Source organism: Giraffa tippelskirchi, chromosome 1 (assembly GCF_054371585.1).
Source record: "Giraffa tippelskirchi isolate mGirTip1 chromosome 1, T2T-mGirTip1v1.2.pri, whole genome shotgun sequence".
NCBI lineage: Eukaryota > Metazoa > Chordata > Mammalia > Artiodactyla > Giraffidae > Giraffa > Giraffa tippelskirchi.
In genome coordinates, this window is record NC_137275.1 from 65,997,002 (window position 1) to 66,014,332 (window position 17,331).

The following is a 17,331-nucleotide window of genomic DNA, read 5'->3' on the forward strand; positions in this document are numbered from 1 at the left end:
ATGAGGTTGCAAAGATTCAGTGAGTCAGTCTGGACCAAGCAATCGGTCCCCACACACAGTCCTTGTTGGTGATTATGGTATGTTATCACTGCCAGAGAGTGGCAGAAACACCTCAGAGTATAAATTCCTGAAGCGTAGAAACTCTGTCTTCATGTGCTATGTCTTTCATTCAAGTACCATGACAAAGTTAAGAAGGAAAAAGCAAAATGAGAAAAAGAAGAAAATCAATCCCGAATCAAACACCCAACTCCCTAGTTGACCAAAAAAACCTTATAGCTGAGAATTCTATTATTTGAGCAGCCTGAGCTTCTGCCCAATTCCAGGCTCATCGCAGATGACAGAGTATCCCCTGGAGTTTGAGCTGAAGCACCTGCTTATTGGCCTTGCAGTTAGCAAAGAATGAGATAGAGACCAGTGCCCACACAGTATTTCAGGGCCTTCCCGCTAGAGGGCGACATTGCAGGGGAGCCTGTCAGAGCCTGTCTGTGGAGACAGGTCAACCTGGCTTCCAAGGCCCGCTCTACAATGTGACCTTAGGTTCACGGTTTTACCCCATGAGCCTCACCCATGAGCCTCAGTTCTTTGCCTATAGAGGACAGTGATATTTGGGTCTCAGTCCTGCAATGAAGATTAAGTGAAAAAAATGTTTGTTAAACACCCTGCACATGGTTTCAATCAAAGGTGGCAGCATCATTATTCTAGTTGTTGCTATTTGCTGAGTGGTGTGTCAAGGTTAGACATCCAACAGGAATTGATACCTGTTGTGTTCTGAGTCCTAGCTCTGTCCCCAAGTCTACCCTCTACTGCCCCTAAGAGGGACCTCTGGTTGCGTGTGGCCACAGTGGATGATGGGGCTGCAGGCTAGAGCTTGTGAATCTGAATCCTTTTCTCTCTCTCTCTCTCTTTTTAATTTTATATTGGAGTATAGTTGATTAACAATGTTGTGATAGTTTCAGGTGAACAGCAAAGGGACTCAGCCATACATATACATGTACCCATTCCCCTCCAAACTCCCCTCCCATCCAGGCTGCCACATAACATTGAGCAGAGTTCTCTGAGCTATACAGTAGGACCTTGTTGGTTATCCATTTTAAATACAGCAGTGTGTACATGTCTAAGTCCTTCCCTTCGCTGACAAACAAAGGATCAGAAGGGAAATCAGCCCGAGCTCCTTGTTCTCTAAAGCTTCTTTCTCCCAGCCTCATCCAGAACCAATTTTTTCACCATCTGCTTATGGCCTTGAAGCCCTTCCCAGGCCCTCTGGCTCTAGATGGAGTTCATCATGTATTAAATGTAAGGGGAGACTGTGAAACAACAAGACTGTTTTTTGGATAAAGAGCCAAAATTTATACATAGAAATGAGCTTTATTTTCTTCAAAGGGGGCAGATACCTGGGAGGCTGTTTGCAAATCTGAAGCATTTTGTGAACTTTCCCCTTGGGTTCCTCCTTAGAACCTCTGGTGCATCCTTGCGCATATACTCAGAGTTAATATGCCCTTTTCTTTTCAGAGCAGATTTCATTTTTGGAAATAGCCAAAAGATATTGGAGGCTGAGCCTGCTAAATAAAAAGGGTTAGTCATGCAGGATAATAATAAAACATAATAATAAGGTTATTACTTAGAAGTTATTGATTTACCTTTTTTGATGCCTTGTGTAATCTGGCCCTAAAACTTTTGGCACAGAAGTGGACTTTTGAACTAGCTTGAGCAAAGGAAGAGAAAGCGGAGTAAATTTCATCTTCCCAAGGCAAATGCTCTGATAGGAACAAAAATACCCATTTAGATGCAAGGCATGTGATCCATTCATTTAAAAAGAATGTAACCTTATGGCATTGTGGACACACCTCATATTTCCATTATTTATGAGTTTTTACTTGAATAATTGCTGGTTTAAGAATAATGGAATGTCTTTTGCATGCCCAAATTATTTGGATATTTTCATTCTCCCTTCTCCCCTTTCTGTCTTCCTCTTTTCCTCCCTCCCTCCTTCCCTTTCTATTTCCCTTTTTAGGCATATGTTGAAACAATTAGACTAAAAGATGATGAAATACTCAAGGTACAAACCAAAGAAGATGGAGATGTCTTTATGTGGCTGAAGCATGAAGCTACTCGAGGCAATGCGGCAGCTCAGGTAACAATGTGTTTCACTGTCTTGGAAACTTTCTCAGCCCTGATGGTCCAGGATACGCTGTGATAACAAGATATCCCAAGCCTAGTGACTTAACATAGCACCAGTGTATTGCTGTTCACACTGCTGGAGGTGCTGGCAAGGGCTGTGCCCTCATAGTTCTTTAGGAGCCCAAGCTAACAGAGGCGTCACCAAAATGTGCTTCCAAAGCCATTGCCTCAGGGCCACCCTGTGACATATCACAGCTGGCTCCTGACACTTCTGCTCAGATGGGGCACTTCTCGCATTTCATAGGCCAGAGCAAGTGAGTTGATCATTCTTTTTAAATAATTTTATTTGTTTATTTCTGGTTGCTGCATGGGCTTTTCTCTAGTTGCCAAGAGTGAGGGCTACTCTCTAGTTGTGGTGTGTGTGCTTCTTATTGCCATGGCTTCTCTTGTTGCAGAGCTTGGGCTCTAGGGCACATGGGCTTCAGTAGTTGTGGCGCAGGGACTTTGTTACTTCATGGCATGTGGGATCTTACTGGATCAGGGATTGAACCTGTGTCTCCTGCATTGGCAGGCAGATTCTTTACCACTGAGCCACCAGGGAAGCCCAGTTGGTCACTCTTGACATTGAGTCTAGTCAGACCTGCACCCATTGGAGAGAGAGTCATAGGATTTATGATCAGTCTCAAGACTCCATCAGACATTCTAGTGCATCAGATATATAGATATAATGATATAAATAATTTATATAGGGCAGTTCTTCAGGGTCTTTGTTTACCTTTGGCCAATTATCTGATTTCTTTTTTCATACTTGACCTACCCTAGGGCCCTCTCCTGTGTGTGTCTGTTTCCAAGATGGATTGAGGCCTATAGGGTGGCCTTGGCATCACATATTATGGGGTGATGACTCCTCCTTTTGATCCCCAAGGAGCTTTCTGCACATGTACAGTGTCTCTCTTGCCCCAAGAATGGGAAATATATGACCTCGTGATCCTTTATTCAAACAGGGTATAGCCCCTCTCTTCCTGCCTTGTCTGTTATCTTAAGGTGTCCTCAGGAGACAAAGCCCAGCTATTTACCTTGTTTCTGTTGTTATTTCTGTTTCAATATGCAGACAGGAGGCTGGTTGTAAATATCTAACCAGGAGCCCACCTACCTCCTGTCTCAGGAAATGCAAACAGGAGGCCAGTTGTAAATGCCTAGCCTGGAGCCCATCTATCTCCTGGCTCATAGGGAGATGCCCTGACTGCCGCAGATGTGCACAGGCATGCATGCCTTACACTGGGCCCAGAAGACAGACAGTGACTCCCGAAGGAGAGGGCATTTCAAGAGAGGAGACAGTATGGTTGTTGATCCATCAGCTCTGACCTGGGAATAGTACATTCATTCACATACACACACCCACATCCCCCTGACACACATCATTGTGTTAATAACTTGTATTTAACCCAGTACACCTTTAGGGTTCTGGTCCCGAGTAGAAAGATAGCACGTGTCTACCTAAGTCTTGGCTCTCAACATAAAAACATTTTAAACTAGGTTTGCCTTACCCTCTTTTAAAGTCTCGTATGTTAAATATTAGGGCTTCCCAGGTGGCTCAGTGGGTAAAGAATCCTCCTGTGATGCAAGAGACACAGGTTCAATCCCTGGGTCAGGAAGATTCCCTGGAGGAGGGCATGGCAACCCACTCCAGTATTTTTGCCTGGAGAATCCCATGGACAGAGGAGCTTGGTGGACTACAGTCCATAGGGTCGCGAAGAGTTGGACACAACTGAGCCACTAAGTGCGCACCCGCGTGCACACACACACACACATGTTAAGCATTTCACAGGAAAGTCATTGTTTTAAATTGCTACTGTCTTAAAGCAACGATTGGCCCAGATGCTGTTCTGGGGCCAGCAAGGCGTGGCCAAGAACCCGGAAGCGGCTATCGAGTGGTATGCCAAGGGTGCCCTGGAGACTGAGGACCCGGCGTTAATATACGACTACGCCATTGTGTTATTCAAGGTAAGAATCACTCAATTTGTGCTGAGGTTGCAAACTTCCTATCCGAATTCCTGAGCAGTTTCACGTAGGCGTGCAGGCAAGCAGGGAGCCTGTAACCGAAGAACCTCGGAATCTGCTTCTGTCAGGCTGGATGGAAAGGGGTATTTGCTGAAAAGGCAGAGTCAGAAGCAGTTCCCTGGTCTTGTTTTTAATCATTCGTCTTAGGTTTGGCACCTGGATTCTCTTTGCTTTTGCAAGCACTGTGGCATTCTGGAGGAGACACCCATATTTTATGGATTGGTACATGGCTGGCAGCCCCCAAAGGTGCTGCAAGTTCTCTTATCAGGCAGAGCTATCGTTGAATTACATTGAATTACAGCTATACCTAGCTGAGATGAAGTACATGTTTAGCTGGATCCCAACAGTCTCTCTGATCAAAACAAAGATCTTGGTTTTAAGCCTACAGGAGAGCAGGGGAATGGGTGAGAAGACCATTAGCCCAGGAGACAGAAGATGGAGTTCAAATCCCTCCTCTGTAACCAGCAGCTGCCTCCTTGGACTTATCTGACCTCACGGGACACTGGTAATGACCACAGGTTGAGTGAAAGAACCTAAAGAAGGGACTCCAAGAACTGCAAAATGCTTTACAGAGTAACAACAGTTTACTTCGATTGATGCAGTGCTTATTACCTGATGTAGAGTCAGTCTTCGAGACAACCTTGCAAAGGTAGCTACCATGGTATATGGTGATCTCTGTTTATGTGTGTGCTAAGAGAATCTCAGAAAGGATTTGTAACTTACCCAAGGGTTTCCCAGCTGGTGCTAGTGGTAAAGAACCCGCCTGCTAATGCAGGAGACTTAAGAGACATGGGTTCAATCCCTGGATTGGGAAGATCTCCTGGAGAAGGGCATGTGAACCCACTCCAGTATTCTTGCCTAAGGAGCGCCACAGACAGAGGAGCCTGGCAGGCTACAGTCCGTGGGGTTGCAAAGAGTTGGACACTACTGAAGCAACATAGCATGCACACATCCATACAAGGTTGTACAACTGGTACATTTCAGACCTGGGATTGGGATCCAGGCAGTCTGGCTTCAAAGTCTGTACTCTTCACCCCTGAACACAGAGACATCAGTTCACCCACCTTGGAAAAATAGAAAGCTGTTGGCTCTACTAAGGAAAACCATGGTGGCTGTGTCCAGGCCCAAAGGAGGCAGCTGCCCACAGACAGCAAGTGTCTTCAAACAAGCACTTGGATGCACATCCAAGGGCTCATCTGCAGAACCACCGTTGTGGTCACTCACTGATTAACAACCATGATTCTTGCTACGTCTCTAGCCTTCCAAGTCTTAAAACCTATTGGTTGTTATGGTTTCCAAGTTTAGAGCCCAGACTTTTTCTTTGTAGTTGTTAAATCAACATAGAAGTGATTTGACTCTTAGCCATATGCCAATGTATTTGTGTATTTATGTAATAAACACCCATTCAGGGCTGACAAAATGCCAGGCTCTGTGCTAGATGGAGGGACATATGGATGTGTGAGCCATGTTCCTGACCTCTGGGGCCTCAGACACTCATGGGGAAGAGAGAGGACTGAGACAGGCACAGAGGAGAGGCACCGGTCCACCAGAGTTGGAGCTGGTCATTGCCTGGAGTGCAGAGAAGATAAAGGCGTGACTCGGGCATTATTTCTGCCTACCAGGAGCTTGAAATCTAGAGGGAGAGGCAAAGATATAAATAGATGACATGGGAGGTGACAAAATGTTTCTTCGGGGTCTGATTTCTGAAAACTGAAAGTTTTTTTGGTTTTCCTGCATTCTAAGTTATCTCTGAGTGGGAGGAAGAAAACCCATTATCAACATCTCGAGAAAGATTTTTACCTCTGGCCAAAGGCGTCTTTATGTGTTTTCAGTGTAAAAACACCCCATAGAAAAAATGAACTTTCCAAACAGGAAGAAGGGCAGTGTGCACTCAGCTTATTGTTTTGTGTGGATATTTGGCTTATTGTATTCAAAAAAGGTGCCACAATGATGGTTGTAGTTTTTCCAAGACGGTGGAGTCAATCCCATTTTACATACACCTGAGGATGGAGCTTGGATTTTACTGCAGCAAATATCCTCCATGAATTCATCCAGTGTATAGTCACTGAGCATTTGCTATGCATCGGGACTTTGTATTTTTCTTGTAACAGCTTCCAGTGCTACTCAGACTTGTGCAGAGTATATAGTCTTTGTGCAAGAAATCATCCCACTTCTGATACATAATTACACTGGGAAATCCCTGGTCTAGAAATGAGAGTATCTTGAGTTCTGTTTGCAGATCTAACTAAGAGGCTTTGGGTTAGTCAGCCCCTGTGGGCCCCAGTTTTATTCCTTCCAAACAAAGAAGCTGGAGAAGATAAACTTTGAGTGCTGCCAGGTTCTAACATTCTGTCATCCTGATTGTTCTGATGCTTTCTGCAAAGGACAAAAAGGAGTCTCATTGCCCTGTCTGCTGCTGCTGCTGCTAAGTCGCTTCAGTCGTGTCCGACTCTGTGCGACCCCATAGACGGCAGCCCACCAGGCTCCGCCACCCCTGGGATTCTCCAGGCAAGAATACTGGAGTGGGTTGCCATTTCCTTCTCCAGTGCATGAACAGGCTAGTTACTCCAAATAGCCTTCACGTCCTTTTCTCTTTCTTCTTCCTCTAATTAAATGAAGTAATGGTCCACTTTTGAAAAATAGTTTCGTCTTGCATCCTGCTTCAGCTCATAGGTTTTTATTAAATAGGTAAGTTAAAGTCAAGTAGAAACTCAATGTATGTAATTTAACCTTTATTTGGATCCACCGTTTTACTTTGGGTCCCGGATCTCTAAGGACAGATTCTGCAGCATGTTGTTTTTGTATTCTGTGAGGAGATTGTGAATCATTTTACTTTCTCAGCATGGAAATGACAATATACAGGAGAAAATACAGCATGGCAGTTATAAACCTGAACTCTGGAGCCTAGGTTCAAATCCTGCCTCTGTTCCTCATTCACTGTGTGCTTCTGGGTTGGTTTCTCAGATGAGAATGATAGCAGCACCAGGGCTAGGGTGGGGAGGATTAGACATGGCAGGAGAGCTCCTGGCCCAGGGTAATTAACGCAGGAATGTTTGCTAGTGCTGTCTTCATTACTAGAGCTGAGTATTTAAATAGAGTTAATAGCTGTAGTCATTGCAAAGCCCTCTGACATTATATCACATGTGACCATGTCAAGTGCTGAGTCTGAGACCAGGAGGACTCCATGGGGTGTGGGGGTCAAAGACAGGCTCTAAGTGAGCTTGGAAGCATCAGGGTTTTCATCCAGTTCCTCTCACCTGCCATCTTCATGGTCAGAGCCATGTTGAGAGAGCCCTCAGCCACTCCTCCTGTCCCGCCCTTGGACCCACCATTTTCCCACGTGGTCCCGCAGACACCCCAGAGTGGTCCCATGAAGTTCTGCTCTTATGACAAGAACCCCAAAGCCATTTCTCTCATGATCCCACAAACCACATCTGCTGGAAAAACTTGATTTTGCTGGAGGAAGCTTGTCGTTTGTCAGTGTCTGAAGGAACTGATTCTAAGGGATCCTATCTCTTTCACTGCTGACCTTCCAACTGTTGCTGAAGCCACAGAGGTCCACCACGGGGACTCCAACGTGGAACTGGAATAACTGAGTTGTCCCAGCCTGATAACTCTTGACTGTCCGACACAGACCAAGTGCTTTATCTGACTCACATGTTAGGTAATCCCCAGAAAAACACAACCAGAATGACCAAACTAATTTAACCTTATTCATGGCTTCTCCCAACCGCACCAGTGGGTTGACGAGAGTGTGATTCACTTGATGATCAAATGGGGAATTTTGTATGATGCTAAACAGGAGAGGGGAGGTTTGTTGTCACTGTTCTACAAATATACACAAAATGATGATGATGATGTAATAGCTTTGCATGTGGAAATCTTCAAGATTAGGTTTTTCTTTGGGAAGGCCTGAGCTTTAAGGACCTTCTGTTGAACACTGGCGGATCGATGTGATGGTTTTGCATGCATTCTGTGTTTTTCTTTTCTTTTGTGATCATTGCTGTTTATTGTTGTTTAGGGTCAAGGAGTTAAAAAGAACAGACGGCTTGCCTTAGAGCTGATGAAGAAAGCAGCTTCCAAGGTAACACTTGTGCATATTGTCAGAGGGAAGCCTTTGCCTACACACACCCACCCATGTGTTCACAAGTCTAGGAGAGTGAATGACCAGCCTTCTGAGGAAGGTAGAAATGCAGTGGGGAGGGAGGGGTCGCTAGCATTTCAGTGATTAGTCATTTTTGAGCTACAACACATACACAGAAACCTGCACAATAGGGATGGCAAACTTCAAAAGGCGAACTCACTTTCCAGTCAATAGAATTCAGACCGATTTTGTTTGAAGGCTAAAATTATAATCAAGGGCTGCCCTAGTAACAAGCAGCAGCAGGGGCTCCTTGAAACTGAATGGATATAAATGCCATTGAATTAGGAAAACCAAACTGATTCCTATGAATCCTGAATCCTCTGGATTAACCCTGTCATGTCCAGTGCTCATTTGCTTCTCTGTGCTTTAATAAAAGGACTGTTTATCAAGTTTATTGCTGGGTTTAGAAATTATTTTCCTTTTGTCACTATTTACTCTTCAAAGTAACCTTCAAGCCAACTAGTTTCAGTATTGCAGTACAGAATGGAGATTGTAATGTTGCTTGTGAGGGGATACACACACACACATACACACAAGCAGGGATGCACAACATATCCCTATGTGCAAACACACATCCCCAATGCATGCACACTCACACATGCACACTCACATGTGCATGCATACACATTTGCAAATAAATGGATTGGTAGAAACCACTGTAACTCTACAACCTAGACAGAGTCCTTTATAGCCCTTCAGGCTCTTGAATGTACCTTCATCCCAAGGCTGCTGATATTTGCCCTAACTACAAACATTCCTAAAGTAACCATGCCAATTTTCCTTCCTCGCGTGCCTTTTTTAGGAAGCTTAGAGTGTCTATTTTTCCTGTAGACTAGGAAGCTGGAGCAGGTAGTCAGAGGGTCAAGAGGCTTTTTCTCCACCTGTGTGGTCTCAAGAGGGCACGTCACCCAGGAGAAAGAATGGGCTGAAACACACGCCAGCTCTCAACCCTGACACAGACTATAGTGCAGAAATAGAAAAGCTGCTTAATGTTGGTCATTGAGGGCATAGTTCTAGAGCACCCGAAAATGGGGCTTCCTGGCAGGTGTGAAATTTACATCTCTTTAGCATGCTAGTGGTGAATTGTTGTCTAAGGTGCTTTATTGGAGCGGGCGCTTAGCAGAGCTGAGATGAATATTAGAGGAAATGCAGTTTTATTGCCTGGAGTACTCGCATTCTTAAGATTGTTACCTGATTCTCACCCATTCATTTGGCAGGGAGTTATTAAGCCCTTACTCTGTCAGGCACCGTGGTGAAGCACAGAGTTTGATGTCTGGAATTAGCTAAAAGTCACTTGAAGGTAAATCTGCAGATACAGCTGGGAATGTCCAGAATAAGGTGTGAGCATGAAGAAATAAATCAAGATTTCTTGTGGGGCTCCTAACCTGGGTCCCAATACAATTTCTAAACAAAGTTCTGCTAATGTTTTGAGTGATGACAGGTACCTTTGAATAAACCTGTGCATGTGGAGGTGAGCAGTACAGCAACCATTTTGATGTAAATTCCGTAGGCTTATTCCAAAGCTGATTCTTGCCACTTGATAATATGTCGTGATCTGTCACTTCACGGAAATACATTCATCCTGCAACTTCTCAGGAGGCTGCCTTGCATCTGGTACCACCCGAGGCTCAGGAAGAATGTTTCTATGACTGATCCACAGCACTGATACCGTGCCAAGTGTCAGCTATCTTGAGGGCCTGTGAATCTGAACACTACTCTCAATGTAGGATTTGGATTCTGTTTTGTGTGTCATCAGCATTCAAGGGATGGCTCTCGGTCATTTCTCAAGTATTTATTGAGCACTTACTGTATGCAAGTACTAACACAGGTGCTTGGAATACAAAATAAAGATCTTTGCCCTCATAGAGCATCTATTCCAATGGGCTTTGTCAGTTTCTTTCTCCTGGTCTTCCTGGCATCTGGAGTCCAGTGTAAAAACTAAAAGGGTTTCTGGAGCCCTCGCAGACGAAAAGGCTGCAGGCTGGGATCTTGGCATCCATAGTTGAGGTACACCTGTCCTTCACTTCTCAAAGGGGAGGGGAAAGACATTTTGTTCCACAATTGGACTCTTAACCTGTCTCACAGATGCAAGGGTGCTCACCGTCTGCCTCTCTAGTCCTTTTTTCACCTGCTTGTCCATGGTCTTGTTGATCTGGCAGGAAAGCAGGAATGAGAGACCTCAATGTCCAGGCTTGCACACTTACACCCCCGCAGGGTTCCTAAGCCTTCGACAGCCAGGCTGGAAGCGACCGTAGAGAAGCAGGCGGGAGCACCTGGAGAGAGCAGAAGTGGGCCCCTGAGAGCATAAATCAGCAAGAACAAGGAGACTTGAGACTAGACTCACAAGAACCAGCCCTTCTGTGGTACAATCCCAGGTTTAGACACAGTCCTGAAGCCGCCCTCCCTTCTCCGCCCCCTCCCCTCTGCCTCAGCCCCAGCCACACTCTACCTGTCTGCTAAGCAGACCCATAGCCCCTGAGCTTTACAAGTAGACCATTGTGGCTTCTTCCCTCGGATGATTTGTTGGTGTCCAGTGCAGAGTGATCAACAGATGGCTGGCAGGTCACCTAGAAATCAGCCCAGCCAGGGCAGGTTCCAGCCTCCTGTCGCAGTTGAGTGCTTGTGAATTTCAAGGGCGTTGCTGATACTTGGGGCAACACAAGGTCTTCTGTAGACAAGGGCATTGCAAAACAGTCCACGGGGGCTGAGTAATGATTTGAGGCCAGCATCATTGCTGAGGTGGAAGGCAGAAATCCCAAACAGCAGGCTGGTGAAGTCCTCCTGGGAAGACTTTGAGGTGGCCTCATGTTTCCTAGCACTTAGCATTTCTTTAATGCCATCTGGCCCCAAAAAGAGACAGGAAAGGTTTTTCTCAGACTCTGGCAGAATGCTTTCACAACAACTGAATCTCTTTAGAGAATTTTTTAATTAAAAAAAAAAAGTCATTTCTTTCTTGTTGTTCGAAAATCCAGGGGTTGCATCAGGCAGTCAACGGCCTGGGATGGTATTACCACAAATTCAAGAAAAATTATGCCAAAGCGGCTAAGTACTGGCTAAAAGCGGAAGAAATGGGGAACCCAGATGCCTCATACAATCTTGGAGTCCTGTACTTGGATGGCATTTTCCCGGGAGTTCCTGGAAGGAATCAGGTAAGCCTTGTGACCAGCTGTGCAGCTGGTCAGACACTTGGTCAGGAAGCAGGTGTACTATGTGCCCAGCCCAGTACAGCCACCACCTGAGATACAGATCATGAGCTTAAGGAACTCAAGGGCCCAGTTAAGAAGACAAGATAGTGAAGGGCAAAAACTGGCATTAGCCAAATGTCAAATGTGTTCTAATTGCTGTGACCCAAGCAGTTCTGGAAAGGGGAAATAGGGAAAGCCAAAGCAGTCAGGAAGGCTTCATGGAGGAGGAGGCTTGCGCTGGGGAGAGGAGAGGGAGATGATGTGAGATGAGAATAAGAGAGATGGGGCAGAGATTGATCACTGATCTTACTGGAAGCAAAGAGGGCTGTGTCCAAAAAGGATTGCCAGGTATGCTGCTGCCGCTGCTGCTGCTAAGTCGCTTCAGTCGTGTCCGACTCTGTGCGACCCTATAGATGGCAGCCCACCAGGTGCCCCTGTCCCTGGGATTCTCCAGGCAAGAACACTGGAATGGGTTGCCATTTCCTTCTCCAATTGCCAGGTATGAGATCGGATTTAATAATAATAATATAAATAGCAATGACAGTCTTCAGTGTTTGCTGAACACTTCCTCTGGGCCATCCACTCATAGATACTTCTTTCTGTGTGCCATCCAATGTCATCCTAACTATAGTCTTGGAATACAAATGTTACTACATCCATTTAACAGAATAAGTGACCAAGGCTCTGAAAGATTTCATAACTTACTCAGACGTCAGACACTTAAGTGGAATCGGGACCTGGTTCCCATGTGAAATGGAGCCCCTCGTTATTGATAATAATGTTAACGGTGGTAATAACAATCTGAGCACCATTACAGTCAATGAATTAACTGAACACCCACCCTCTGCCAGGCACTCTTCTGGGCAGTGGTGGATACGGCAGCAGACAGAAGAGTCTCTGCTTTGGGGAAGCTTATATTCCAGTGGGACAGAAAGATGATAAGCAAAAATAGAGCATGAGGGAAAGTGGAGGAAGGTGATATGGGGAGAAATAAAGCCGGATGAGGAGGACCAGAAGGTAGAGACTAGAGGATGCTATTTTATAAGCGAGATCAGAGAAGGTCTCTCTGATAATGTGACCTTGTACAGGCTCCTAAAGGAGTCTTGTGAATATCTGGGAGAACATTCCAGAAAGAGGAAAGAACATTCCAGAAAGAAGGATCAGCAGAAGAACAACAGGGAGATGCAACTGGCAGGAACTGAGAGCAAGAGAGGTGGCAGAAGAGATAAGGTCAAGGAGGCAGGTGCCCAGGCAGCTGCTCTGAGCAAGATGGGACATCTGAACAGGGCAGGGATATGCTGTGTTTGAAAAGGCTCCTGCTAGGTCCTGATGGAGATGGGCTTGAGGAAGAGAAGAGCAAGAGCAGGGGGTTGATGCAACAAGGACCTACTGTAGAACACACAGAACTCTGTACTCCATGTTGTTATGTGGCAGCCCGGATGGGAGGTGATTTGGGAGGAGAATGGATACATGCATATGTGTGGCTCAATCCCTTTGCTGTCCACCTGAAACTATTCAGTTCAGTTCAGTTCAGTCGCTCAGTTGTGTCCAACTCTTTGCGACCCCATGAATCGCAGCACGCCAGGCCTCCCTGTCCATCATCAATTCCCGAAGTTTATCCAAACCCATATCCATTGAGTCAGTGATGCCATCCAACCATCTCATCCTCTGTTGTCCCCTTCTCCTCCTGCCCCCAATCCTTCCGACCATCATGGTCTTTTCCAATGAGTCAGCTCTTCGCTGACTCAAAAAATGAGGTGGCCAAAGTATTGGAGTTTCAGCTTCAACATCAGTCCTTCCAATGAACAAGCAGGACTGATCTCCTTTAGGATGGACTGGTTGGATCTCCTTGTAGTCCAAGGGACTCTCAAGAGCCTTCTCCAGCACCACAGTTCAAAAGCATCAATTCTGCGGCGCTCAGCTTTCTTCACCGTCCAACTCTCACATCCATACATGACCACTGGAAAAACCATAGCCTTGACTAGACGTACTTTTGTTGGCAAAGTAATGTCTCTGCTTTTAAATATGCTATCTAGGTTGGTCATAACCTTCCTTCCAAGGAGTAAGCGTCTTTTAATTTCATGGTTGAAATCACCATCAGCAGTGATTTTGGAGCCCAAAAAAATAAAGTCTGACACTGTTTCCCCATCTATTTGCCATGAAGTGATGGGACCAGATGCCTGATCTTAGTTTTCTGAACGTTGACCTTTAAGCCAACTTTTTCACTCTCCTCTTTCACTTTCATCAAGAGGCTCTTTAGTTCTTCTTCACTTTCTGCCATAAGGTTGGTGTCGTCTGCATATCTGAGGTTATTGATATTTCTCCCGGCAATCTTGATTCCAGCTTGTGTTTCTTCCAGCCCAGCGTTTCTCATGATGTACTCTGCATATAAGTTAAATAAGCAGGGTGACAATATACAGCCTTGACGTACTCCTTTTCCTATTTGGAACCAGTCTGTTGTTCCATGTCCAGTTCTAACTGTTGCTTCCTGACCTGCATACAGGTTTCTCAAGAGACAGATCGGATGGTCTGGTATTCCCATCTCTTTCAGAATTTTCCACAGTTTATTGTGATCCACACAGTCAAAGGCTTTGGCATAGTCAATAAAGCAGAAATAGATGTTTTTCTGAAACTCTCTTGCTTTTTTGATGATCCAGCAGATGTTGGCAATTTGATCTCTGGTTCCTCTGCCTTTTCTAAAACCAGCTTGAACATCTGGAAGTTCACGGTTCACGTATTGCTGAAGCCTGGCTTGGAGAATTTTGAGCATTACTTTACTAGCGTGTGAGATGAGTGCAATTGTGCGGTAGTTTGAGCATTCTTTGGCATTGCCTTTCTTTGGGATTGGAATGAAAACTGACCTTTTCCAGTCCTGTGGCCACTGCTGAGTTTTCCAGATTTGCTGGCATATCGAGTGCAGCACTTTCACAGCATCATCTTTGAGGATTTGAAATAGCTCAACTGGAATTCCATCACCTCCTCTAGCTTTGTTCGTAGTGATGCTGAAACTATTACAACATAGCTAATCGGCTATCCTCCAATACAACATTAAAAGTTTAGAAAAGAAGAAGCGGGGGATTAATGTACTGAATCCACATGAGAATGCATGGGCAGTATCAGAAAGAGGGCTGAGATGTGACTAGATTCTGGATCTGTTTTGAAGGTCAAGAGGACAGAATTTGATGGTGATTGGATGTGAGGTGTGAAGCAGGGAGAGGAGTCAGGCTGACTCCAGAGGGTTTGGCATTTATTGAGATGGGAAGAAAGGTAGTATTCAGACAGATGGGCAAGCTGTAGCAGCAGATTTGGGGGTGGGAAATGAGAGGATTATTTTTGGTAAAGCATCATACCAAGCTTCGAATATCCATTATCTTATTTAATCCTCATGACAAACTTTCTTGTTAGCTACTATCAGAAGCCACATATTTCATTTGTAGAAACTGAGTTATTCTCTTAGTTGGAGAATTTAACTGACATGTTCACAGTCACGCAGCTAGTAAGGAGCAGAGCTGGAATTTGAACCAGGGCCTGTCTGACTCCAAGTTCAGTTCAGTTCAGTCGCTCAGTTGTGTCCGACTCTTTGCGACCCCATGAACTGCAACACACCAGGCTTCCCTGTCCATCACCAACTCCTGGAACTTGCTCAAACTCATTCCATTGAGTCGGTGATGCCATCCAACCATCTCATAGCATCACCGACTCCAAAGCCCTTGCTTAAAAATGCCAGTTAACTGCCTGGGAAAAAATAGTGATAATCAGTGGCATGTCTACCCATTTAAGCATTTGTTTTCTCGTTTCCCTCTACCTCTCTTTGACTACATAGGAGGCTGTGTATTTTTATGCATTGCAAATGTCTGTTAGCCCTCCCACACATCTGCTAGAATGGATTTTTTAATTGTCATATTCTAATTCTCACCTTCCTACTGGAACTGCAGTTTTTGCATCTGAGTTTGAAAAAAGGTATTAAGTGAGGTTAGTCCATCCTAAAGGAAATCAGTCCTGAATATTCATTGGAAGGACTGATGCCGAAGCTGAAACTCCAATACTTTGGCCACCTGATGCGAAGAGCTGACTCATTTGAAAAGACCCTGATGCTGGGAAAGATTGAGGGCAGGAAGAGAAGGGGACGACAGAGGATGAGATGGTTGGATGGCATCACTGACTCAATGGACATGGGTTTGGGTGGACTCAGGGAGTTGGTGATGGACAGGGAGACCTGGCGTGCTGCGGTTCATGGGGTCGCAGAGTTGGACACGACTGAGTGACTGAACTGAACTGACTGAACTGAACTGAAGGAAAGCAAATGCCTGAAGTTTCACCAGGTGTGACTTCTGCTGCAGTCTTCTATCTGGCTGGCAGGGGGTTTATGTGAGGATACCTGATGAGAATGACATTCATAATGTTATCTTATTTATTGGGTAAACTTGACAGAATAGCTGCAGTCAAGGTTATCATGTCGAGAAGTTTCTGTGATTTACTGTCTTCCTAGAACTTGACTTGGTTTCTTAAAGATATCAGACGTTATAAGCCCATGATGAAATCACGTTAGGTACCTCACGACCTTAGCTCTGATGAAACCTGCCCAGGAAGACGTCTCAGTAATGACACCGACATTTGCTCATCTCTTTCCAGACATTAGCTGGTGAATATTTCCATAAGGCAGCACAAGGTGGACACATGGAAGGAACTTTGTGGTGTTCTCTGTACTATATCACAGGCAACCTGGAGACGTTCCCGCGAGATCCCGAGAAAGCTGTTGTGTAAGAACCTATCAGATACTGCTTGTGAAGGGAAAGCCATATACTATGTTCACCATGTCTGAGAAAATAGAGTTCTTTTTTCTTTTCTTTTCTTTTTCATTTTTAAAATGTAATTTTTAACAGTTACATGTGCACAAAAAGAGCTAAATTATTTGATGAGGCAAAAATTTAAAAAGAATAATAATTTGACAAGAAAAATTGAAAGTCTCTATCCCCCACCCACATACCATTTCCTGCTGCCTAGAATAAATCACTTTTCATGTTTTATTAATAGTTATTTCTCTTTTTATTTGCCTCCATGTCTAAATAACATGCTTAAATCACTATTTCTTATTATACTCACTACAGACTTTGTCTAATGATGTATCACTGGGAAAAGACAAATATATATATAGTTCTTTCACTCTGTCACTTCTAACTGCCCTGCATGGTCACACTGCCTACCTTCTCCCATCTTCCCCATGAGTACATCATCGTTTTGCTTGGATTGGTATCAGGGTTCATATTATTGGATTTGCCAAAAAGTTCTTTTGGCCAACCCAATATTTTTACCATTTAATGCTACTCATAGCTGACCATGTAGTGTGCTATGACTACTCTTTCTTGCATAACTTTTTGTTTTCTCTGGAATACTACTATTAATTATTATTTATTTGCTTAGCTCTCTATGTACTGATCATTTCCTGTGTACTTGATATTCACATTCTCCTTGTGTTGTCTAAATCTCCTCTCAGTATGTCTACACCTATCAGGTACTCTGTTTATTTAATCTTCTTGGCAACATCTCTTCTCTTTGTTCAGGGAGAGCTGTCTTCCTGCTATTGACTTGTTAGAATTCTTGGTAAACGTTATCTTTTTCCATGTTGGTAGACTCTTTTCATTAAGCACTTTTCACATCTTTGTTTCAAAAAATGACAGCTCTTAAGCATTCATTATAAAGGGCACTGAACTCAAGTGCTCCCAAAGTATATCTCTCTTTGCCTTCTTAACATTCAGTTCCAACTTGTGGCTCCATAAAAATTCTAACAAGCAAAATATTCCCCAAGTGAGATTTATTGAAATC

At 44.5% G+C, this 17,331-nt stretch overlaps 1 protein-coding gene across 1 annotated transcript in view; it reads left to right on the forward strand.

The window, feature by feature from the left end:
- SEL1L3 (SEL1L family member 3) overlaps positions 1–17,331 on the forward strand; it is a 108,932-nt gene that overhangs the window by 67,957 nt on the left and 23,644 nt on the right. The window contains exons 12-16 of the mRNA XM_081537646.1: positions 2,012–2,131; positions 3,982–4,122; positions 8,201–8,263; positions 11,296–11,472; positions 16,141–16,268. Coding sequence (XP_081393772.1) covers positions 2,012–2,131; positions 3,982–4,122; positions 8,201–8,263; positions 11,296–11,472; positions 16,141–16,268 — 629 coding nt within the window. The remainder of the gene's footprint in view (positions 1–2,011; positions 2,132–3,981; positions 4,123–8,200; positions 8,264–11,295; positions 11,473–16,140; positions 16,269–17,331) is intronic.